Source organism: Suillus fuscotomentosus (assembly GCF_016647785.1).
Source record: "Suillus fuscotomentosus strain FC203 chromosome Unknown F5891scaffold_16, whole genome shotgun sequence".
Lineage (NCBI taxonomy): Eukaryota > Fungi > Basidiomycota > Agaricomycetes > Boletales > Suillaceae > Suillus > Suillus fuscotomentosus.
In genome coordinates, this window is record NW_024539528.1 from 580371 (window position 1) to 603629 (window position 23259).

Genomic DNA, 23259 nt, shown 5'->3' on the forward strand with positions numbered 1-23259 from the left:
GTTGACGGTTGGAGCTTGGGACCGTCTTATCTTATCTACAGCCTGAACACACGCTTCAGGCCTGCCTCGTCACTCGCTTCTGAACAGCTCACTCGTACCGGTGTTCTAGCTCCATAACGCTGCTACCCACACACGTTGGTCACGGCGTCTTATAAAACTCGGATAGCCTGTCATGCCAGCTACTTCATTAATATTGAAACGTGTATTCAGTCATCAGCCTGAGGCTGTCGCGACTTCGCACCCGACCGGCGTCTAATTAACTCGAAGTTGGACTTGACCTTTTGAACTTTTTTTACTTATCTCGCATCGGTAAGTTTGCGCCATCGTTACCATGAGAGTACTAGTACTTACCAGTACTTTGAATTCAAGTTTGATGTCGATTATGTATCACGTCACTGCACAGGATCTTCTGCGCATTACTGCAGCGGCGCTGTCAGCGGCGGCGTATGATCATATGTACCTTGAAACTTGAAGCAAAGCATTCGCAGGCTAACATGACCGATTCGGAGGAGAGCCAGAAACCCAAACCAAATGCTTCTGGTGTCCTTTACTGTGACTGCCCAGTGGGTTCTCGATCCTGGGGAATCCCCAATTAGACCTGACTAAGCTCCAAGGGCATGCCATCGAGCTGGCATCGATCTCATTGTTGTTTGCTAATAGCCTCATCGTGATCACCGCGATCAGCCCTAGCTGGGCTGAGTAAGTTACGAACAAGTAGCGTTCCGTCAATTAATGTTCCCTGTCATTCAACGTTTCAGCGCTGATCGTCTATTTCTGCTAGGCTCAGTAAGGACTGGAACGAGTAGCTGCCGTCGCGTTCTTCCTCAAGAAAGTTACTGTGGAAAATCCCCATCCCCATGAGAACTAAGCATGCCGCAAGTAGTGACTACTCAGCGCTCTGCACCCCAGGACTCAGTAAAATGCTACCTGCTGACGTCACATCTCATCTCGTCTTATCTCACGAGTAGGGGACTTGGAACTTTCTCAGGCTTTGCCATTTGGATGCAGAAGAAGTCGAAGCAGTGTCGGAGCTACGATTTTAAGCGCGTTTCTATCATTCGTTCCTTATTCGCCTGCCATGGGTGCTTGGCCAAATTCCTTGGAACTGCGCTTCATAATGCATAAAGGTACGGCGGTACGGGACGTGGGCTGCAGGTTCAAGTTTTATTCCGAACTCGACTCGGAGCCTCGTTGCCAGTTGCGTGCGTGCGTTGATCGGGCCGTGCGAGTGAACTGCTACTGGTGGGTCGGAACGATGACTTCGAGTTGGAAAAAACTCATGACACAGATGGACTTGGTCAGAAAGTTTTTGTGCTGTTTTTGTGCACTGAGATGCGACCCTGAGTTCTGGACAGATCTGTCCGCCGCCCGGCGGAACATCGATCGTGAATCATACGCACGCCCGTACGTACGGATGCCCTTTAGAGGGATGCTGCCATGCGCGCAGCAGATGCTTGGCTGTGTATGGTACCAGACGCGATATCTACTAATCCTTTCCAGGTATTTGTCTACCGCCGGCCGCCTGTACGTACGTACAAATGCGTGAAATGTGTATGATGGTTTGGCAAAATGGTTATGACGCCAATACAGCATACACGGTACGCTACGATGCGTGTAAAAGATGCTGTGTAGACGGACAAGCCTTGTACTTGCCGTTTCCACTGTATCTTTTGTGCCGTGTCCTCTTGGGTCTGGTGTACTCATGCGTCTCCGAAGTTCTGCTCGTGCATCCCCTTCTAGTACTCGCGTATCTCATGGTATTAACCCATCTTCTTGTAATGGGCCACAAAAGGTACGTATTTACGAGGAATGACGGCACGAGGAGGCTGAACTTTGTAGCAAGCGGGAGAAGGTCGATAACATATCACGGTGGCAGTTACGCAAGTATCTTTTACGCGTGCTGGAAGTTCTACTACTACTAGCGCGTCCTCTTTCATTAATCCATTGCATTATTAGCGTCACTTCCTGCGATACGCCACACAAGCTAGCGAAATCCGAGGAGAAAGACCGACTTACTTGAACTATTGGTTCTCTTTCATGGTTGCCAAGCACCACATTTAATGCATCTGGGGTATTGAGCTGTGATTACTGCACTTCGACTTCTTCGACGCTCGAAACGCCACAAAGCTCTCATGGAGCACTTCGACTTCGTTGATGCGTCACCAATTACATTTGTATATTCGGACACTAGATGGTCGCTGACCCTGCACAAGTCGAGGCACCCGCGGCCGAAATAGACCGACAGTTTTGACGATGAGCTTCTGAATGTTTCGAGGTAACGATATTTGCTAAAAATATTATATTATGGTGTTCTGCATCTGTATCATGATGCTCGTGTTTCATTCAACACATACCTCGAGGTTCTCTCTGGAACGCCACGAAGCTCGCCTATGGAGCTCGTTGGAACTCTTCGAAACATATTCCAATTTGATATTCTCGAGGAACACTAGTTGCTGTGCTCGTGTTCCCGGCGTTTATCAAGACCCCCACGACCGACATCACGCGCTTGCTAAAAATACCATGTTCTTTATATATTACACACCGAATAGATCTGGGGGACCTCCGTCGTCTGTTTCTGGAAACTGGATAAGTATTTCGAAAAACGGCGATCCTTCAAGTCACCTCGCCAAGCACCTGGAATAAAATGAGAGTCTGGAAGTAGGTGCGTGGCAGCTCCTAAACCTCTAGCCGCACACTTTGGGGGCACATCACCCAATAGCATTTCGACGATGCGAGCTGCTATAGGGCCCTAGTGCTGTGACTTATCTTGTGCCACGCCATCAATCAAATATGCAGATGAGGCGTTCTAACCTTCGAGAACAAACGGCAACCAAGATCTCCGTCGGCAACTCCCGAAGCAGGTTGGACAATGGAGCCACAACACAGCTCGCACTATCATAGGCACTTTGAGAAAAAATGGAAAGTTATGGTATGGTCGGTAGCAGTCGCGGCATTGTCCTTGTTCCCGGCCGCCACACGCAGTTGGCCTGTCTTCCGTAGAATTCCACAAGTCATTTCTCAGGGGCACCTTGTTCCCCAGTTGAACGCCTCACAAACACTAGCTAAACTTCATTCAGATAAATGCAGCTCACAGCATCCGCCCCCACGCTAGAAGACCAAGCACAACCTGCTGCGCCGACCAAGATAGTCCTCGCTGGGAGACTGTTTGATCCGTACACGCTCGAACTTCTTGATAATCAAGCTATAACGATATGCAACGACTCTGGAATGATCCTCGATGTTTCACCATTGTCAGCAATCAGTAGTAATTTTGCGTCTTTTGATGGGGAAGTAATAGACCTGCGGCACTTGACGGTACTACCAGGTTTCGTCGACACTCACGTTCACTGTAAGCGCATCACTTTCATTTCCGGGACCGGAATTCATCTCAGGCTGCCACCTGCTGTTAGTCTTCTTACATCCGTACGCGGAGACCTCATGGGTGGATCAGGTTACCAAAGAGAGCATCGTCGAGCGCACCATTAAGGCCACGGTACACGCTAAACGTACCTTGATGGCAGGCTTCACGGCTGTGCGGTGCGTCCATCAGCCGTTCTAGCGTAGTTCTCCATTTAACGTTGGCGGCCTGTTCCTAGTGATCTAGGTACGGAGGGTGCAGGGGACGCAGATATTGCGCTACGGAAATGTGTATCGAGCCCTGGTGCCCTCATACCCGGCCCGAGATATTTTTGTGTCACGAGGGCAATTGCACCCACGGGAACGTATGGTTCGTATTTTTGCTGATTTATGTATTTTCATACATGTGCTTTTCCATCGCGCACATATGACTCATGCGAGGGCCTGTCCAGGTCCAAAGAGTTCCCTCTATGTAAACAAAGAAGGTATCGATGATGTGACCGGCGTCGATGTGGCAGATGGAACTCAAGAGTGTATCAAGGCCGTCCGGAGGCAGATTGGCGCGGGGGCTGATTGGATCAAGGTGATCGTCACGTTCTGCCATCATAATTGCGGCAAGGCGCTCATATATACTCGCTCGTTCCCGTTATGATTGCAACGATATACAGATCTATGCAGGTAAATGAATCCTGGTTTGGATTAGATCTTTCGGTCATCTCCGTTGATGCTTTCTTAGACTACGCCGTTCGATCGCGGGCTTCTGAAGTCTCGTGCAGGGTTGGGGCTGCGTCCATGGCCACATTCGATTACGATGAGCTGAAGGCAATGATCTGCACTGCCCATGCGTATGGGGTCAAGGTCGCCGCTCATGCAACGAATAGGTCAACCATTATACCTCTGATAAGTCTCGGGGTGGACTCCATTGAGCACGCATATGATATGTTCGCTCCTGATTCAACTGCGGTAGAAATGTTTGAAGAATATGCAGGCCATAAAACCAAATATGTCCCGACCCTCGCGGCATATTATACCATAACCCAGGGGAAAGGAGAGATCTGGGATCGCGCTGCCAATTCTTTCAAGGCAGCTTTAGAACTAGACTTGGACAATATTTCATGCGGGGGCGATACCGGGGTTTTCGCTCATGGGGCCAATGCGTTGGAGCTCTCACTCATGGTTCGTTTGGGTGCTGATTGGAAGAAGGTGCTAAGATGGGCGACTTTAGGTGGCTGGGAGTGTATACGATCAAGGATGTGGGAAGGCGAGGCAGGAAAGACCCGACTCGCCCAGGTAGGTGATCTCAAAGAGGACCCGAGGATTGTTGGTGATAATGAGGTACCGTTTGGGGCGGTGAGGAAAGGGTTTATTGCTGACTTGATTGCAACACCGGGAAACTTTGCGGCAGATTTCGAAGGTGCGGTATCCGCGGAAAACATACATTTTGTCATGAAGGGTGGCAAAATCTATAAACGTGACGGTTTACCTCTTGTGTAACAGGTACTTGCAGTACATAGCTTTCGCGCTACGCACGGCAGTTTTTAAGATGGCGAACTCCTCGGGTAACGTTAGAAGTGCGTATGAAGTTGACCACACGGCGATCATTTGCAGTGCGATATGCCACCTGGACGACAATTTACCGGTAATGTTTGAAAATACAGAATTAGTTTATATCCGTCAGTCATGAAAGGAGGGTTTCAGCTGGGCGGTTAGTCCTCTAGCCTCGACCGCGATGTGGCAGATTCCATGAAGTCACTGTAAACTATATATACCTGACTTTAAGACCAGTTGCCGATTTGAAATTGAGGATAGCCGTGAGATAGCTTTGTCAGCAACTATACAGCTCTTCGGGTTTTCTCTTCAAATCCCAACACTTTAGTTTCCTTGCATACCGACTCACAAGAAATATTGTTTGAAGCTCTCTCGCGATCGTAGCAAAATGCTTGTTCTTGCTCCTCACCAATTTCAGCACACAACGTTAAACCAGTTATAACCAACGACACTCGACAACCTCGACAGTCTCCCACAAACAAGTCAAGGCCCCTCGTTTGCATCTCACAGCAGGGGCCTGTTACGTTCGTGGAATATGAAGTTGGTCCGGTCTGCTTGCTGCGAGGCCTCGTTATGAGGTTGAGCAGGTCAACAGGTGGCTGGGTCAGATGCGTCTCTGCAGAGTTGAGGTCGGCGGCTTTTTTTCGTCGAGCTCGTAGTTTTGGGACAGACATTTTTGTAATTATATATTTATCTGGAATTGTGCTTGAATTTGAGCTCCCACCTGGAGATCCACAAAATTTGTTGTTATCCTTGTAGGTCGAAATGGTTGATCACTCAATGATGTTGCTCTAGATAGACGTTCTCGTCTCCCACAGGAAATGGTCGATGACTGCGATATACACAGTCAGATTTTCGGAAGGACTCTTACTGCGCAATTGCAACAGTGGACTTACCAAAACATTGCGAAGTCTTCGAATTTCTAAGGTCTTTACTTATCCACTTGTTATTTGACTAGTCTTCATGGCAACGCACTACGAGAACTTTCAGGCTTGGATGCTGAAATTCCTACTACTGTGTTTCGAAGATATCAAAACTTCAAGACAACAACTTCGGTAGTGCACGGGATAGTTATAATGCCTTGAGCACTTCACGGTTTGCAAAAGTTTAACACCGACAAAAATGCGTATCAAACGGCAGCGGTTACATCACATCCACCTTGAGCGCACGGTTTGGAATTTCGCTGACGATGGGTTATGTGATCTTTATTTTGTGACTGTTCAACTGGACCACGGTGCCACGGCAATTCTCGTCAAGAATCACAGCTCTAGTGCTCTTCGCCTTCTCTGCAGATTTCGATGTACGTCCATAGTCCAAGCACCTCAATTCCTTCGTTGTGGGGATGATTTTTCAGATACTCCATATCGATTAGGCCAGTGGACTATCATGGTTCTGTTCCGTGGCATCGGTCAAACTCGTTTAATTTTCGCTAGGCATGCTACACCCATGTCATTTTGTTTGGTTTGCACAGTGGGACACAAGATATCACGTACGAGTTATGTAATTTGGGGTTACGTTTGGGGTACACGCTGGTGTGCGGAGAACATCAACAGGTTCGAGCAGTTGGGTTCGATGATTCGAAGCAGTACCGTTGACTGAGGCAGGGACCCCCGAGGCCAGTAACAAAGACCAGATCCTGCCACAAGCCAAGTGCAAGTTTCGAACTCAGACAAGCGACAGCCCGCCATTTCCTGAACGAGATGACCGAAGCTTCAGATTTAGCTAATTCAACGTTACTCGCTTAAACTGAAACGCTAACAACTATGGGGCGTATGACCACTTGGCGGGACCGAGGAGGTACGGGACAGCCTTTTGCCGCCACGGACAGCTACTATTTCTCTTTTATTTCCTCACTGTCTTCCTCCTGTTTCCCGATGATTTCTCTCCCCCTTGTAGCCATCGTACTGCTTCCATTTGCTTTTGCTGCTCGCCAACCAGATGGAGGTGTAGTTCATGTTCCAATCACGCGACGAAGTCATTCCAACCGAGTTGCGAACTTACCAAAAGCCGTCGAAGCATTGCGGAAAAAGTATGGTCACCAATTAACGAATGTGAAGAGCACGGATTCGAAGCGAGCAAGCACTGCTGCAATTCCCGTCACGGACGAGGTTCGCAGCTCGATTTTTCATCTACTAGTAACTCACGAATTTGACGTTAGGAAAACGATTCTAGCTACTCAGGTGTTGTGAGCATTGGAACTCCGTAAGTTTCAAGTTCGAAACATAAGTAGCAACATTCGTAAACATTTGTTCTGTGAAGACCACAGAACTTCAATCTTGTCCTCGATACTGGCTCCTCCGACCTTTGGGTTGCAACAACTTCATGCACCTCCTGTGGATCAGATGTACCCGAATTTAACACTTCGAAGTCCTCAACATACAAGGCTACCTCCTCCCCCCTGGAGATAGATTATGGCTCGGGATCGGCACAAGGTACTGTCGCCCAGGATAGTGTTACCTTTGGATCATTCGAAATGTCCCAGGAACTCCGTATGTTTATCCCGGTGACTTCAAGTTGGGCTGATTCATATCTAACCTATTGTAATAATAGTTGCTGTTAGCAGCGTTACCCCTGGCTTGACCGGCGACGGACTCTCAGGTATCATGGGTCTCGGGTTTACCTCGATTTCTGCCCTCCAGACTACCCCCTTTTGGGAAGCGCTCTATAATGCCAACAATCTCTCTGAACCCTTGTTCTCTTTCTACCTTGAACGATATGTCAACCAAGCTAATCAGATTAGTGCTGCTCCGGGCGGTGTGTTCACTCTCGGGGGAACAAATTCGAGTTTATACAACGGCTCTATCGAGTACCTGGATCTAACTGGTCCGCCATCGTATTGGTTACTCACTGTTAGCTGTCAGTACCGTTATTCTGTCGTGTTGTCATCATGCTTAATGGTAACAAATTCACAGCGGTCACTGTACAAGGCAAGACGATCGCAATTGACCCACTTGGTGGTCTTGCTGCCATCGACACGGGCACTACCCTCATCGGGGCACCCACACCCATTGCCGCCAGTATTTGGGCACAAGTGCCCGGCTCTACAGAGCTTTCTGGTGATTGGCAAGGCTTATATGCATTCCGTCAGTATCTGTGCGCACTGCAGGACGAGCAGAAGACTGATCTATTTCTAGCTTGCGACACCAATGTCACAGTTTATATGTCCTTCGGCGGTACAAACTGGGCGATCAGTCCCCTAGACATGAACCTTGGTACCCTCAACAACACGATGACCGGCAACACAATGACCGGCAACGCGAGCACTACTTCTCAGATGTGTGCTGGTGGTATCTTCGATATTGGCATTGGTAGCATTCCTAATTGGATTGTCGGCGATACCTTCCTGAAGAATGTGTACTCCGTCTTCCGTGCTAGCCCCCCTGCCGTTGGCTTCGCCCAGCTCGCCAGTGGCTTGAGCTCTTCAACTGGTTCTTCTGACCCGAATCCGGTGCAGGTGACTGGTTTGACACCCCTGCCTACTAGTACCTGCGCGAGCTCGAGTGGAAGCTCGAGCAGTGCCAGCGGCAGCAGTACGAATTCTGGATCTCCTTCTCAATCTCCTATCAAGATCATTGCTTTACCGCTTTCTCTTCTTGCCTCTGTTGCAGGCTGTTTCATTCTCTTCTTCTAACTAGAGCTCATGCACACTAATTTGAAAATTCATTCACGACGTATAGATCATTCATCTGTCTACTTTTGTAAAACAACATTTATAGCAACTTACCATACACTGTATAGATCATTTATCTTTTCTTCTTCCCCCAACGTACAGTGCACGCATTTTACGACACACAATTCTCTGTATGAATTACGCCTTGACGAAACTTTGCAATTTCTCAATCTGACTTTCTGTTTGCTTTTAGTATCCTTTCTGAATAGCGAGAAAGAACGAACGACCATTGATCTGCATTCGATTATGGGCCAAGCTTTCGATAAGCATTGGATCTCCGGCCGCACGATAGCTGGAAGTATATTCAAGAGCGCACTCAACAGTTCATTTCTTCGTTCACAATCCGTGGATCACTGACAGGTGCACCGGAAATGCCATACAATACGCCAACAGTAGTTAGATGTTTTCGATACTGCAGGATCAATCGTAAACCAGACCCACGACTACCATGTCTATCGTAGTTGTGTCTTGTCGTTTATGCATGAACGTTATGCGCTGGTGCAAGGGCATGTCCTTGTCGCAAGTCAACTTGAACTGGACTGCTCGGTGCAGCGCCCGGGCAGCTTGCTTGGAATTCATTGTGCCATCCCCGCACAAGTTTTCGTAGGAATGCCTCGACTAAGCGCTGCGTGGTACTATCATTGACCTTCCACAATGTCCCAATGACGCTCAACCCCGGCAAATTGCAGGCCAGCCGCTAGATGTATCGCTTCATCGGGCGTAACGAAGCCACCAACTGCGGTTTCACGTGCAGAAAGAAGTGCCAATTGATGCAGAGATCCGTTTGGGTGATATCGAGGAGGGAAAGCGGTTGGTCGCGCACGAGAAAGGCTGAATTAAAGGGTTCATCATAATTCTGTGTCCCGTGACACGCGAAATGGAGCTAAGTATTATCCCTTCTCAGCACTGATTCAATTCCTGGATCTTGAGGTTGTTCTAGGTGGTTTGGCTCTTCACCCAGGGCTTGAAGGGTATCATCGAGTGGGTGTGGCACGGAGTCTGTCGCGAAAAACAGCCAGTTAATGATGAAATAAAGTGTCGCCAGTTTGGGAAATCATTAGTACATGTTGAACGAAAATGGATGATAGATACTATTGACGACTTGTGGTATTTCGCTGATTACAAGGTCTGTCTGTCCTGAGTCCTGGTGGCGTTCTGGGTGGCCCTGTCCCTCTCCCAAATGTGGAGGGTATTCGCTAAAGTGACCAGGGATGAGGTTTGACATATGAATGATTTTAACACTGAAGAGTAAGATGTGTGCTGAAGGTCACGAAAACCACAGTACCTGTGATGCCCTGATGCCCTATAAAGGAGGAAACCACAGCATGCACGTGGCACCCACACCCCACGTAGCGACGCAGCCGGCCATCGATGCATCAGATTTGTACGGCTCAGGCATGGTGTGATTGAAGTAGCCGAAACGAAGAAGCATTAATGCTGCGAGGCTCAATGAGAGCATTCCACGGTTTGCATATCACACGAGAAAACTCACAAGAAGTCGATCATATCGATATCTTGGTTTTCTGCAAGAATGTGAACTTGTCGCAACCTCAATGAGTGAGGTGGCACAGCGCATGTCAAATTTCAAATTTAGTCGAACCGAGATTCCTGGGGGACGTAATGAGTGCCACCTTTCAGCTTGCAGTAACCACAATATTGTTCACTGTCTCTTGTCATACCGCTGCGCACAGCTTGCCAGTATTATCATTTATCCGTTAATAGTGGTGCTGATGGGTCTCACCAGCACCCGGCGGATCCTCAAGCTCATACTCAAGCCCAAGCCTGTCGGTGCTTTCAAGTTGATGTTTATGCACTTACAAATCATCTGACTTGAGTATGGTGCAGTCCTTCGAGATAACACCTTCACCTCCAGATCCCCTGTTCAAGCTTCCTCAAGATAGACCTGGTGACGATCAACTGAGGGATATACAACTATTCCGCTAACACGATTCCTATGCTCCAGACATCCTTTGGACCACATCGCCCAGCTCGGCGACCAGAAAATCGCAGTCGCACGCCCAAGAGGCATCATTCACGGTAACAGACAATTCTCCATTTTCCTGCCAGACTCGTCTTCAACTAAGTCGTGCATGACCGTTAATGCAGTTTTCTTCCTTTAAGATTGGAGACGAACAAGATTTCAGATTTGATGATATTTTTGCTGATCATCGTTTCCCGCTTTTGAGTCGCGTCCGATCAAATGGTTACTCTCAGGCGTGTCTGAAGTCTCGTCAGGTACGCATATATCCTGCCCTCTGTCCAAGTTTTGACAACATTTGTGCGCTATGACTCAAGGATGGTGCGGTGAGCTATAAGAATGTGTTATTGAGAAATTCAAGATAACTTTATGCTGTATAGGTACACGATACAAGTCCTACACCCGCGTCTCGACATAGACTGAGGCGCGTAAAAACCCGATTTTCCTCCAAGGTGAGTCGATCTCCGGCAGCGTTCGGAGCGCGAACATTGAATACCCGCTAAGAGCCCCAGGCAGTCTTCTGGCAGCATTCCGTTTCAATCACCACATCAACTCCCTGAGACCATCTTGAATCTAGACCAACCGGTACGTTAATGTGCCAGTCAATGACTATGCCTGACCATCTTAGTCGCAGGAGACAGCGTTCAAGCATTCGAACAAGGATCTCTCCCCTATCACCGAAGACAGAGAAACTTTTGCGAATTCTGGTTCTCTCTCCACGATGTTCGATAGCCCTATGAGACCGTTTACTGTCTTTGCTTCGCGAAGCGTCGGAAAGTCATCTACAGAGAATACCACCAATGTTCCCGTCAAAACCTCCCACTACTCCACATCTCAAGAGTATGAATACCCGTTCCTTATCCTTGTCCTCACTAATGCCAAGTATTGTGCTACGTAATGATCAGGCCATCATTCTCCTCAGGACAGCGAGGAATCTATTCTACTCCCAAGTTGAATTCTCCTAATCATTCCACGTCAACTGCGCAGTGGTCTCCGGTTTCCCCACTGGTTTTCGCTGACATGTCTTCCTTCCCGGGACAGCCACCAAACATTGATGTGAGCCACGATCTTGACCTCTCAGATTTTCCTGCGTGCGAATGCAATACGATCATTACGTTCGGCTCGTGCGCACATAGGTCCTTTAATATATCTGCAGCTGTGACCGAAAAGGGAGGGAAAAGACTTGGGCTATTAGATACATTGGACGCACAACTTTCCAATACGGATCCGGCCAGAAATGTCGACTCCCATCCCTGCACTTCTGGAATTTCGACAGTGAACTCTATCGAAGCGTCAATCATCGACACTGTTCCATCTAGACCTGGCGCTCCTCGGGCATCACCATTAAAACGAATATGGTCAAGGCTGCGGCATGCTGTAATAGGGACTTTTTCGAAAAGGAGTGACGTAGCAGGCGTTAAAGATTCACGCGGTCGCGAACAAGGTTCTCGTGCTACCCGTAGGATGTTCGCATCACTTCTCATTGCTGAAGCAAGTTCCGCCCGTGATCAAGACGCAATCAGGCAGAGCAAGCGGCTAACCAAACCAGCACGTCGGGCGACTGCCTCTGTCGTCCTTGACTCCAAGCCTTCACCACAGAAGCGTATCTCCAAGCGTTCGCGCCCATCGAATCGCACGGACATCAACTTCGCAACCATTTTCTCGCCTTCGTTTGTACATCCGGCGTAATTCCTAGGCCGTGCCAGTGAGAATTACCTTTACGATTGTGTCATCACCCTGTAGGCTGTAGCCAAAGCTTCCCGTATAATATGTTCCAGTCTATTCTTATTGCAACGGCTTTTGTATTTTGATTCCATCGTGAACACACTCGATGTGCGCGCATGACTTGAATGTATAACAGAGTTAGCTCTAGTGAAATTTCATGTGCTGAGAAGCTCTCGTAACTTAGCCCCTCAAACGCGTCAGTCACGTGCATGCAGTTGTCAACACGCGTTCTCCGGAAGGGTCCAGGTTTTAGTTAAACGACGACCTAAAGACAGATGGCGAACATGCGCCGTGTACAGAGTGTGCGTAACTACGGAAAAACACCTCTTGTACTACCTGCAGATGATCTCGGCATTCTTCGTGAGGGGGACGAGCCTTCTATCGAAGATGTATTGCGACGGCAACTCCTAGACAAAGATCGCGAGAATGACAAGGTCAGCTTAATTAATCATGGACAACGATCTGTGCAGCTGACTGTGACTCATTTAAGCTTCAATCGACGATATTGACGCTACAACAACAACTTACTTTGAGGCCACCTATAGAAAGGATTCAGGAGCTAGAGAAAGAATACAAAAATCTGGATCTGATTCTACAGGGAACTCAGAGAGAGAACGAAAGGTGCATGGCAGAACTGGACAGGTGCGTACACATGCATGTGTCTATTATTCACTCCAGACAGTACGTTGTCGTAGGGTGAAGACAAGGGAGAAAATGTTAGAGCAAGCTCTGGCCAAATTCGCCGGCGAGAATTGGCAGGTATGCACTCCTGCTAAACATGATGAATCGCATGTATCTGATATGCTCTCAGAGTGCGCTCGACATCGCGCCACCTTCATCAACATTCGCAGCTCGTTCTGTCATGGGGTCCGTCTTCGCTCGAGGGACGCCGACACCTCAGTTGGGCAATCCTGACTTGTCTACCTCTGCGCCTGTCTCTCAAGCGGTGGTTGAATCTACCTTAACGCAGGTGGAACAGATTCGCCTCCTTGTCCTCGGCATGGAGCAGCGCTTGCAAACCAGGGAGGAGAAACTCGCGAAGACGATCGAGCATGCTGGAGCGCAAGAAATAAAGTGCGATGCGCTGAAGAAGGAGGTGATGACCGCAAAAGTGGTTGCCTGACATGATCTACGTTGCGTGTTTTTTTTGGTGATACCTTTCTTTTCTTTTTCCCTTTGCATGTTTGTACCATAGGACTCGGAGCATCATTCCTGCATATCCATCTGTATGTTTTACCACCCAGTCTCTATACATGGAATTATTGGTTTGCATGATCTTGCCTGACGATCCCCTTTTGAAAAATTTAGAGTTACGCTGACGTGGCGGCCCTTATCGTCGTTCGCGTATTACAAGATCCAATCCCAAAGATCCTGAAAACATTTTTTGAGTGATGGAGATCTCACTGAACATGTTGGTCTCATGACTGTCTACAGCCGCTTCAAGAATCAAGCATATATTATTTTCAAGGACGGTCCATATCCCCAAAATACAAGGTCGTCGACCTCATCGCATTCATAGCAAGTGCGTGTTAAAGCGAGCAAAAGTCCTTTAATTTAAAGCTTAAAGAGACTCGCAACTTTATTTCACGCAATTGTTCTGTATTCGGCGGGGTTATCGCAAACACCTGACATTTGGATCCTCCGACTTCCCATCCCTGTCAAGCAAGAAAGGTGATCAGACTATCATGGGATGCTCGCCTGCTGAGTCGAGTTGGATGATCCCTGTGACATCCTTGCAGGGATGAGCAGTCGTGTAGCTTACTGGAATCACTCGCTGGTATGTGGTCACGCATTGCAATCTAAACTTGTTGAACTTACCGATCGTTTGAAGAAAAATAGATTGTCTGAACTTTGTTACTAATCCTTTGAAGGGAAATAGGTTGTTTTGGAACCGATCCCAATCGGCACGAGGGAGCACAACGTTAGTCGGCTCTCCATTGCCACATTACCAAAAACTGGCTATGACAAGACTAGTGAATGGTTATTGAAACCAGAACTCTAGAGGTGCGTCTTTTTTATGAACCTGAACTATTTCCTTGTTCCAGCGATATCTGTATAGCGGCATTTATCTGACAACCGGTTTAGTTCTTTCTCACTGAGTCGGCCCAAGTATCCGCCACATTGTACACACAGTATGATGCGCTTGACTGCGCCCCTTTTGCTGTACGTTACTAAATTTCAAACATGAATATATTTTTTCTGACAAAGTCCCTATCTACTTATCTCCGAATGGAATCGGGCGCCCCGACATGTTTTCCGGTCGACCGAAGAGATTTGATCCTGCTCTTTTGGTCGTTGAATCTGGAAAGACCATTACGCATCATACCTTCTAACCTACTGTTCCAATACGCCAGAAGCCATGATCCGTGACCGAGGCGCTACCGTATTTAGGGTTTTTGAACTGTATTCCCGTGTTAACCTGGTACCAAACCCACAGGAGCTTTTACAGAGAAGGTTTTAATCGATGACGTTGTCAACTTAAACGCGGAAAACGTACAACCAAAGTTATGAGCCCCATCACTATTGGGTGCGCCCCACCGCAGGAGCTGTCGAAACAAGACACTGAAACTAGTGTTTATTTGAACTCTGATGTACGTCTGGTTCACATGCCATTCGTTCACGGCATATTGCACTGATAGCAAAGATAGACGACAAATATCGACTTTTTTAAGTTATTTGTCGCATGGTTCAGTGGCATCCAGAGATCAAGCGACTGTAAGAAGACTGCCTTGATGCGCCGCTGTACTGCACTGCCTCTGTTTTTATGAACGACTTGATAAAGGCGATGGGATTCCACGGGTTTCGTGTGAGACCAAAGGAGGAACGTTTATAAGTTTCGGTCCGCACCCGGCCATGAAGATGTAACACAACGACATTCTTATCTATGCCTAGTTGCTATAGCTGGGTATGTCGGAATGCCAGTGAGGCCCGGTGTGGTATCGCAGTGACAAGCACAGAAGAATGAATTGTTTCCGGAACCGATGATCATTGGTTGAAATGACTACAGAATCTGTGGTGGAGTCGTCGCTCGAGTGCTACTGTTGGCTGGAGTACTGTTGCCAAAGGAGCCGTCGGAAGATGGGCGTGGATCGTTTTCTGGCAGATTTGATAATTTAGCGCTCAAAATGATAAGAGCAGAGATACTTGTGTTCGATATTCGAGTTCAGCAGTGACCATTATTGCCCGAATGCTGAGCGAGCGTACTACAAGAGAATCCTCTCTTTCGGGGTGAGCTAGTACGGCGATCACAGATGTCCTTGCGCTAGTAGGGATTGTAGACGGAGGACGGACGGACGTACCTGAGGATCGTGATGTAGTCATAGAACGAGCGTCTATACATGACTTATCTACGGGAAAGTCGAAACTTATCTGAGACTGCGCGCCTCTATATGTAATTGAAATTTACCTTCCGGTCGAGCGGAGCTGGATTATCTATGGGACGTGGCAAGAGAAGGTTGTTCCAGAGCATTCGAATTATCACCTTGTACAAGATTGCCAAAGCTGCTCGTCATCAAGCTGAGAGCACACCCAGACAAAAATCATTGACAATTTCAATGATGAGGGGGTTTCCCAACCCTGAGATAAGGGTGGTCCATCTGAAATTCATATGGCTCGGAAGGGCAGTCCCAGGAAAGATGCTGCAAAATATGACGGAGTGTTCGGTTGGGATTGCTACGCGCAGGAACGATTATCTGATCTAGTACCCCCGGAAGGCCATGCTCATTTCGCGGACCTTTGTGCAGTGCGAGTGACATCAAATCAGTTAGACTGTACTTTGACGGAGATGGGTCTGATGGCAACATGCGGATCGGAGGAGGAGGTGATCGGTGAATAAACTGGTTGATCGCTCCCCGTCCTCAAGGATTCTTGCATCAGTTTTATTTGCCACTGCGGCGTACTATGTAGATCAAGTAGGCCCCGTGCAGCCAATCGAAAAGGATCCTTACATGTCAGGATATATTGAATACGTCAAAAGTGAGATGGGAATTCGTGCTCAAAGAAAATCCACGCCTAATTGAATCTACACCTAAATTGGCAAATCCGACCTTTGAACTTTGTTACAGTTATTGCCAAGCAAATTTACTTGGGGTTGAGTCAACCTGGGAATCACAACTTTTATACATAAGCAACCAAGACCCCAAAATCAAGTACGTAACAACATCAATCCCAGGAGCACTTTCCCAATTTTCCCGCAATTCAGACGCACAGCACGAACTTCACGATCGCGACAACGGCAACCCCTACTCATCCACGAACGGCTCTCCGCCATGAGCGAACAAACAGTGTACCCAGCCACAAAGCTGGGTGAATACACAGTCATACAGGATATCGCCGAGGGGACCTTTGGCAAAGTCAAAAGTACATCTTACAATTTTGTTCGATCTTTGCGGTCGATCGACTAACGCATGTTCTGCAGTGGCTACCCACACCATAACAGGCCAGAAAGTCGCAATGAAGTACATATCCAAGGCAGTCATCCATATGACCAAGACCAAGACTCGTGTCCAGAGGGAAGTAGAGTACATGCGAACCCTGCGGCATCCACATATCATCAAGCTGTACGTCCTTCAAACAATTCTCACTGTCCCATCTTATGATTTTTTACAGCTACGAAGTGATCTCGACCCCTACAGATATCATCATCGTTCTCGAATATGCCGGTGGCGAGCTATTCAACTACATCGTAGCTAACGGACGAATGCCGGAGCCTCGAGCTCGGAGGTTTTTTCAGCAACTCATCTCTGGCATAGAGTACAGCCACAAGCTCAAAATCGTCCACCGAGATCTCAAGCCAGAGAACGTACTTCTTGATGATGATCTCAACGTCAAAATTGCGGACTTTGGGCTTTCCAACGAGATCAAGGATGGTGATTTCCTTAAGACGAGCTGTGGTAGTCCCAATTATGCCGCCCCAGAAGTGATCCGAGGAGGGCTTTACACCGGCCCAGAGATCGACGTTTGGAGCTGCGGAGTAATCCTATATGTCATGCTATGTGGAAGGCTGCCTTTCGAAGACGATGATGTTCAAACCCTCTTCACCAAAATTAGCCGTACGTCTTTTCCCTTCTACATGTAGCCTTCCGCCTGAGAATGTACGTACTGATGTCCTACAGAGGGTTCTTACCATATGCCGTCTTATCTTGGTGCTGATGCCCGCGGACTGATTAACCACATGCTCGCCATCGACCCTGTAAAACGTATAACCATCCCCGAAATAACGCAGCACCCATTCTTCAGGACTGACATTCCCCGCTACCTAACTCCTCTCCCTCCACCCCCTGGTCCTGTGCTGGGCACGCTATCGTCCCTTGTCACACAGCCCAAGGTACTCGACTTTGAGATTATTGACGGTCTGGGACGCATCGAGGAGGATGTAATCGACGAACTCGCAACCCGCATGGAAGGCGTGGACAAGGAAGATATTTGGGAGTGTCTAAGGCGGGATGACGGTGTTCAAGGGAACGCGGTCAAGGTGGCATACATGCTTCTACGGGACAAACGCCGTGCTGGCCGTGACTGTAGGTATCTTCATCATCTATATAGCTAGTGTTTACAGCACTGGTTGACTGATCACCTTCCAAGTGGCAGAGTTCGAGGAACAAGAACGAGATGCCCAGCTCGCAGCGATGGATGTGAGTACCGACACTCGTAGTCTCGCGCCTGTATTGATAATCCCCCAGCCCCGAAATGCGCTCTCACCCAATGCTCTCTCACCCTCGGGTGATCTTGAAGACAATCCCTTCGAAGCCGAATTTAACGCTGAATATGACAATGGCGAAGAAGACGACGACGAAATCGACGATGGACTTGATTTTTCCACTCCTCCGATAGATGGTGAATACGGTGAACGCGACCTCAACACATTTGCTGTGCTCAACTCTTCGCTGCCTCTCCCCGACCAGCTACCTGAACAGCACCATCTTGCATCATATGCAAATGCCAAACGCGCATGGCCTATTAAAGAAAAGAAGCAACACCGGACAAAGTGGCACTTCGGGATTCGCAGCAGAAGTCCGCCCATGGAAGTCATGCTGGAGATCTATCGAACGCTCAAGGCGCTCGGAATGGAGTGGAAGGAGAAGAGGAACTTGGGTGGTTTAGGAGGTGTTAAGTCCCGGCCAAGGAGCGGCACGGAAGGGAGTGCAAAGATTGAACGCGCGAGGGAGATGGATGGGTGCGATTCGGTAGATTTGCGTGTGGCTGCAAGCGTCTATTTTGTAGAGACCCGAGCCAGAGTCCAAGATGTTGTGGTACGCACACCTATATCTCCCGCTGAGAGTTATGATGCAGCTGATGCATTACCAGGTCCTCATGAATCTCCAGCTCTACATGGTAGACTCGATAAATTATCTCGTCGACTTCCATCACAAAAAGACATACAAGGCCTCCACCGAACCTGGCGCTGGAAGATTTGACATGGCCGATCCTGATACATATCTCCCTGACTCAAGTTCAGATGGACGTTCGATCAAGGACAAAGACCATCTCGCACTTAAGGAAGACGAGGTGGTTTCGCCTTTTGTATTTATGGATGTTGCATGTCGGTTGATTCTCGAACTCGCTGGCGGGGGAGAGTAAGAAATCCGTCCAAGTCATTGCGAGGCCATAACTTGGAATTGTCAATGTACCACGCTTAGTGCTATTTGCTTATTATCGATAGATGCTGTCTTTGTTGTTCTTTTGTTTCCCCCACTGTTACCCATCTAGCATGCTTGTACTCTTATGTCACTTGGTTTAGCGCGATCGCGAGGCGTGCAGCTGTATTCTATGATCCAACGGCCTCAAAAGTGCGGTAAATATTATCTGGGAGGTTGAGATCTAGCTTCAAAGATGTCTAGTCACCCCAAAATCAGACATGCAGACGATGTCACCTCGCTGCGATATCAAGTTGTCATTATGTTGTGTTCTGGTTTCAGAGGTCGAGGAAAGGAAAAAGTATTCGGATACGGGGAATCGAACCCCGAGCTGCCGCGTGACTCGTGAGAGGCGGCAATGTTGACCGTTACACCATATCCGATTGCTGATCATAATGATTGTGTTCGGTACTAATGAAAGCTGAGTGCGTTAAGCTTACCCCTGAAACGTTGCATACAATCGAACGAAGAGGAACTGAGTACTGAGCGCTGAGCTTTGAAACCAACATCACCCATTATATATGCCCCTGATCGTACTCGACGTCACCAACTCAAGAACCAAGTCTAGTGGACGTACTTGCTCCGCAATATCAATTGAAGAAATCTCTCTGGTCAAAAGGGCCAGATAACGGGGTAGTATTGAGAAACCCCAATGATGATCAACGTTACATGTTTTAGCAGCATCGCAGCGTGATAGACGATCTGTCAGAGTATGGGAAACCAGATCCGACGGGTATGACGATCCAGGTGCATGGCATATCCGTACCTGCGTTCTTGTTGCAACTGTACAGATTGTGCCTGGCACTATTACCTTCGTCGGTGATGAGGCACGGAATATGTTGAAGCGGAAGGTGAACTTACCGTGACAGCCAGGCCCGTCCGTCATTCAGCCACAGTACCAGAGTGACTTCCGTCGGCGAAAAGCAAGATTCAACTTCAGCGCTGCCAGTGCGTCTGAGGTATGTGCCGAGAGACTACGCAAAAGACATACCGAAAGAAAAGATATGTTCCACTTGCCATGTCAAGAAAACCAGAATAGTATTCCACGGTATCGCAACACTTGAGTTCCGTCGCGCGTAATCGATGATCTGGACGTCGTCTTGTAATTAAACGGCGTCAAGCGGCAGGGGGACAACCGATCAGAAATATCTTGCTTTCGCCCCGGCGTTGGTTTGGCTGCGGCGCTCAAGCGAACTTGTCGATGAAAAGTGAGGTTAGAACTCACAGGATGTATGTCTACCGTGGACGATATCGCCGCTATGCAGTCAGCGCTCAGCCTTTGGGAAACAATACGTCTGAGTTGAATATCGGAGACAAGTCACTTACAAGTCGACATTCCCATCACAAGCCTGAGACCCAAAAATCTGAAAGTGCCGCGTAGGAGAGCTTAGGAGAGCGGGTACCTACTTGAAGGAGTCTCGCCAACATTTTAAGCCGACAATCAAACCATGTACTCTTGCCTTCCTGACAATCGATCGAGCACATGGAGACAGTCCGCCGGTTTGAGCTAGCCCGCGTCAGTATCTCCTAGGATATTTTGTCAATCGAGGAAGGACGGTTTCTTCCTCCCTAGTATAAACCAGCGATTTGCTCACCTTAATATTATGATCGTGCCACAGCGTGCAATAAACAACGGGCATCAGTCAAGATAATAGGTCATTCCAAGGTCATCCACTACGGTATAGCAGGTACTACGTACAGGCGTACAATATATCACGAAGTCGTATTACAGGCCAGAAACAAGAAGGCCAAGCGCATAAATGTGTGAATCGCGTCGGAACAGCTCAGTCAATCCATTGAGGCTCCACCTTTAGTTTCGCCTTGGGCCAGTATTTTCCACCTGTGAGGTTATCCGCCTCCATGCGAATCTTGACACTCCTATGCATTTTGATGCCATGGTTTTGGCGCTGAATGTGCCGGCCACGCCCCATGTTTATCCTTCCATCAAAGTCAGCATCATAATAAATAAAGCACGAGATGACGCACGTGTACTCGTCAACCAAATTGTTGCTCTTGTCATCCTGGTAGTGAAGCATTTGTGGAACGGCCTCCAGAATCCACCAATAACGTGCAAGGCGGAGTTGGTCATATATCGGACAGGTAGCGTCAGCCAAGTCTTCAAGTTCCTCGCTCACGAATGCAGAACCGTCACTATAGACGATCATCGCAGGATCATCGGTGACAATTTGAGGCTTTGGAGTCAAACGGTCCTTGACCGTCAATTTCCCCGAGCCAGTAGATGGGGCATGCGGAGTTTGATATATTGGAGGAGGCCGAGGCTGCCTAGCTACGGATACAGGGTAGAGCATCTTGGGATCCATGCCAATTTTTGTGAACATGTTCCGGTGGAAGATGATGCCGATATCAAGCTTGAACAATTCTCGAACCATCCACCGAAGCGGTATGCGAGCTAAGCTATTGCGGGTACCATTCGGGACAGAACCTCCGCCGACGTCTGCTTTGTGATTAGAACCGCACTTTGCCAAACACAAGGTTCTTACCGCAATGACACCCAGCAAACCAAACCTCTTCGACGTCCGTCTCCCTGAAGGGCTCCGCGTCTTCAGTTGCAAACAATTGTTCCATTTGATCCTGAGACTCGTGATGGTGATGTGACTTCTTGGTTGCATCGCTGTCTGGGCTATTTCGACTGTGGAGTTCCTGCACTTTCGGGAGAAACTTCTTGAAGCTGCGAGGCATGTGTTCACGTTGAACACCACGCTTCTTGTGGTCCTCGGTCGCGCGTATCCAAAGACTCGGCTTGAAGCGCCTGCACATGGCAAATTAGATGGCGAGTCGTTGAAAAGAAATTTGAGACACATACACCCGATGTTCGTCAAGAGAAATTGCGTGACGGAAGTACTTGATACTATCGTTCGCCTTCGTAAATGGTAGTCGTTTAGGGATCAGTCCTACAGAGCTGACGGTATCCCTATTCACAAAATGGAGTTTAGATCATAGCTCATTCCAAACCAGCATCACGAACGTACCAAACACCAACAAATTCGATGTCCACGTTGATGGAGAAAGCCTTCTTGAATTTAGAGCTTAGTGCCCAACCTTCTTCGTCATCACGGCTGTACATATTGTAGGCAAAAGGAACCTGTTGATGATTGCAGCGGGGTAAAAGTCCGACTTTGTGGATCCTGCGATTATGATGTGTTGGAGCTATGACCGCCAACGATTTGGGAAAACTTACATTCCAGCAAGCGCGCGCGCCGTGTACGCGCCTCTTGAGAACCCAAATATGCATATCTTATCACCAGCGTCATCTGCAAGAGATGAAATTAGTCGCATCACGTGAGGATGCGCGTTCTAACTTTACAATTCTGCATGAGAAACTCGTATCCTCCTATTTGAGATTATTAACTGTTAACGTTCAGAAGATAGAAGGAGTTAAGTATGACTGACCCATCACATGAGCGTTGAGATGATTCCCAATCATCATGTCAACAGTCTTGGAAAGCTTGGCCATCGCGGGTGTAGCTATTTCCGGTATAGTGTACGTTCCTATACCGGCCTAGCCATAGGTAAGCCGAGTTCAGTCCAAATACTGTTTAATATTACCTGATAATAGACCATCTGCAAAGCGGGACTGTCCTTGACGAGCATGCTGAATAGCTGGATGATGTTTGAGTTCTGAATGGCCAGTCAGATCCGAAGGACACTCTAGAACAAACTGCAACATACATCTTCATCAAACTGTTCACAGAGGATGATCAGCCATTAAGCGCTATAAGAAAACGATGTGCGCTGACCTGGTCACCGGTTCCATCACTCAACAGGACAGTCAGTCAATGATGAAAGCGCTTTATCAAAAACAACGTACAAACACAACACCAGCGTTCTGTTGGTATGTGCAGGAGGTAGAATCTCGTCAGCAGGGTTCCATGTATCTTGCCCGCTGGAAATTGAAGAAGCATTTTGAGGATAGTCAGTGAACAGTGGAGCGGGTTGTGGCTTCCCCTGCAACGATGGCTGCATGTTTTGTTCCATAGGGAGGGATAAAATACAATCCGGATGGCGGCCTTGCCTGGTACCTATAATCCTGGTGGCTTTTTAAGAGCCGGAAGGGCGCAACATCAAAGCGTATATTCTTGGGTAAGAAAAGCTTCCGTGGATCCTTCCACGATGCGGCCCACACTGGTTCTCGCCTCTCTCCCGGACCGATTAACAACCGATTAATTGGACCCTGCCGCTAGTCTCCTCGATATTACCGGTCCCGAATAAGCGCAGACGCCTGACATCGCTGCTAGTGGTGGAGTGGTATCCATCACACATAAACGGCCGCTGGGGTAAACCTTGAACAGAAGTGCTACACCAGCGCGAGATGTCATCAAGATGTA

General features: G+C 48.2%; 7 protein-coding genes and 1 non-coding gene across 8 annotated transcripts; 6 read left to right on the plus strand and 2 right to left on the minus strand.

Moving 5' to 3' along the window:
• The first annotated feature begins 1202 nt into the window (after positions 1 to 1202).
• On the plus strand, positions 1203 to 2004 carry F5891DRAFT_147628 (uncharacterized protein). Its single transcript, XM_041370675.1, has 2 exons — positions 1203 to 1242; positions 1307 to 2004. The coding sequence occupies exon 2, from the start codon at positions 1539 to 1541 to the stop codon at positions 1920 to 1922; it is 384 nt and encodes a 127-aa protein (XP_041228250.1). The 5' UTR covers positions 1203 to 1242; positions 1307 to 1538; the 3' UTR covers positions 1923 to 2004.
• An 858-nt stretch (positions 2005 to 2862) lies between these two features.
• On the plus strand, positions 2863 to 5113 carry F5891DRAFT_147487 (uncharacterized protein). The gene is made up of 6 exons (XM_041370674.1): positions 2863 to 3349; positions 3411 to 3537; positions 3597 to 3727; positions 3810 to 3940; positions 4026 to 4035; positions 4094 to 5113. Exons 1-6 carry the CDS (start codon positions 3082 to 3084, stop codon positions 4849 to 4851), a joined length of 1425 nt encoding a protein of 474 aa, XP_041228251.1. The 5' UTR covers positions 2863 to 3081; the 3' UTR covers positions 4852 to 5113.
• Positions 5114 to 6779: 1666 nt separating this feature from the next.
• F5891DRAFT_948686 (aspartic peptidase domain-containing protein) lies at positions 6780 to 8536 on the plus strand (the record flags this gene model as incomplete). Its single annotated transcript, XM_041374823.1, has 6 exons — positions 6780 to 7013; positions 7064 to 7107; positions 7165 to 7394; positions 7456 to 7761; positions 7818 to 7988; positions 8040 to 8536. The coding sequence occupies 6 exons, from the start codon at positions 6780 to 6782 to the stop codon at positions 8534 to 8536; spliced, it is 1482 nt and encodes a 493-aa protein (XP_041228252.1).
• A 1650-nt stretch (positions 8537 to 10186) lies between these two features.
• F5891DRAFT_1022892 (uncharacterized protein) lies at positions 10187 to 12367 on the plus strand. Its single transcript, XM_041361252.1, has 8 exons — positions 10187 to 10359; positions 10421 to 10481; positions 10539 to 10810; positions 10871 to 10879; positions 10934 to 11005; positions 11058 to 11138; positions 11188 to 11393; positions 11459 to 12367. Exons 3-8 carry the CDS (start codon positions 10676 to 10678, stop codon positions 12240 to 12242), a joined length of 1287 nt encoding a protein of 428 aa, XP_041228253.1. The 5' UTR covers positions 10187 to 10359; positions 10421 to 10481; positions 10539 to 10675; the 3' UTR covers positions 12243 to 12367.
• A 169-nt stretch (positions 12368 to 12536) lies between these two features.
• F5891DRAFT_1022904 (uncharacterized protein) lies at positions 12537 to 13542 on the plus strand. The gene is made up of 4 exons (XM_041361253.1): positions 12537 to 12712; positions 12769 to 12920; positions 12974 to 13037; positions 13090 to 13542. The coding sequence occupies exons 1-4, from the start codon at positions 12554 to 12556 to the stop codon at positions 13399 to 13401; spliced, it is 687 nt and encodes a 228-aa protein (XP_041228254.1). The 5' UTR covers positions 12537 to 12553; the 3' UTR covers positions 13402 to 13542.
• A 2874-nt stretch (positions 13543 to 16416) lies between these two features.
• Positions 16417 to 19087, plus strand: F5891DRAFT_1022905 (kinase-like domain-containing protein). Its single transcript, XM_041361254.1, has 7 exons — positions 16417 to 16637; positions 16696 to 16837; positions 16887 to 17329; positions 17393 to 17797; positions 17862 to 17911; positions 17960 to 18529; positions 18585 to 19087. The coding sequence occupies exons 1-7, from the start codon at positions 16547 to 16549 to the stop codon at positions 18855 to 18857; spliced, it is 1974 nt and encodes a 657-aa protein (XP_041228255.1). The 5' UTR covers positions 16417 to 16546; the 3' UTR covers positions 18858 to 19087.
• Positions 19088 to 19217: 130 nt separating this feature from the next.
• On the minus strand, positions 19218 to 19296 carry F5891DRAFT_t56. Its single transcript has one exon. It is a non-coding gene; the product is annotated as a tRNA-Glu (tRNA).
• A 1229-nt stretch (positions 19297 to 20525) lies between these two features.
• F5891DRAFT_1143190 (uncharacterized protein) lies at positions 20526 to 23258 on the minus strand. Its single transcript, XM_041364948.1, has 12 exons — positions 22743 to 23258; positions 22672 to 22690; positions 22604 to 22615; positions 22481 to 22552; positions 22325 to 22433; positions 22239 to 22265; positions 22113 to 22185; positions 21904 to 22059; positions 21738 to 21845; positions 21415 to 21683; positions 20900 to 21368; positions 20526 to 20851 (listed from the first exon to the last, which is right to left on the minus strand). Exons 1-12 carry the CDS (start codon positions 22907 to 22909, stop codon positions 20698 to 20700), a joined length of 1635 nt encoding a protein of 544 aa, XP_041228256.1. The 5' UTR covers positions 22910 to 23258; the 3' UTR covers positions 20526 to 20697.
• Position 23259: the final 1 nt, after the last annotated feature.

Coding starts and splice junctions, on each gene's coding strand:
- F5891DRAFT_147628 (XM_041370675.1), top strand. CDS start 1,539: ATGCGTGAAATGTGTATGATGGTTTGGCAAAATGGTTATGACGCCAAT.
- F5891DRAFT_147487 (XM_041370674.1), top strand. CDS start 3,082: ATGCAGCTCACAGCATCCGCCCCCACGCTAGAAGACCAAGCACAACCT. Junction 3,538..3,596: donor GCAGGCTTCACGGCTGTGCG/GTGCGTCCATCA, acceptor GCCTGTTCCTAG/TGATCTAGGTACGGAGGGTG. Junction 3,728..3,809: donor TGCACCCACGGGAACGTATG/GTTCGTATTTTT, acceptor GGGCCTGTCCAG/GTCCAAAGAGTTCCCTCTAT.
- F5891DRAFT_1022892 (XM_041361252.1), top strand. CDS start 10,676: ATGCAGTTTTCTTCCTTTAAGATTGGAGACGAACAAGATTTCAGATTT. Junction 11,139..11,187: donor TCTTGAATCTAGACCAACCG/GTACGTTAATGT, acceptor TCTTAGTCGCAG/GAGACAGCGTTCAAGCATTC. Junction 11,394..11,458: donor CACTACTCCACATCTCAAGA/GTATGAATACCC, acceptor CGTAATGATCAG/GCCATCATTCTCCTCAGGAC.
- F5891DRAFT_1022904 (XM_041361253.1), top strand. CDS start 12,554: ATGGCGAACATGCGCCGTGTACAGAGTGTGCGTAACTACGGAAAAACA. Junction 12,713..12,768: donor AAGATCGCGAGAATGACAAG/GTCAGCTTAATT, acceptor GACTCATTTAAG/CTTCAATCGACGATATTGAC. Junction 13,038..13,089: donor TCGCCGGCGAGAATTGGCAG/GTATGCACTCCT, acceptor ATATGCTCTCAG/AGTGCGCTCGACATCGCGCC.
- F5891DRAFT_1022905 (XM_041361254.1), top strand. CDS start 16,547: ATGAGCGAACAAACAGTGTACCCAGCCACAAAGCTGGGTGAATACACA. Junction 16,838..16,886: donor CATCCACATATCATCAAGCT/GTACGTCCTTCA, acceptor GATTTTTTACAG/CTACGAAGTGATCTCGACCC. Junction 17,330..17,392: donor CCTCTTCACCAAAATTAGCC/GTACGTCTTTTC, acceptor GATGTCCTACAG/AGGGTTCTTACCATATGCCG.
- F5891DRAFT_1143190 (XM_041364948.1), bottom strand. CDS start 22,909: ATGGAACAAAACATGCAGCCATCGTTGCAGGGGAAGCCACAACCCGCT. Junction 22,186..22,238: donor CGAGTTTCTCATGCAGAATT/GTAAAGTTAGAA, acceptor CATCTCTTGCAG/ATGACGCTGGTGATAAGATA. Junction 21,684..21,737: donor TCTCTTGACGAACATCGGGT/GTATGTGTCTCA, acceptor TGCCATGTGCAG/GCGCTTCAAGCCGAGTCTTT.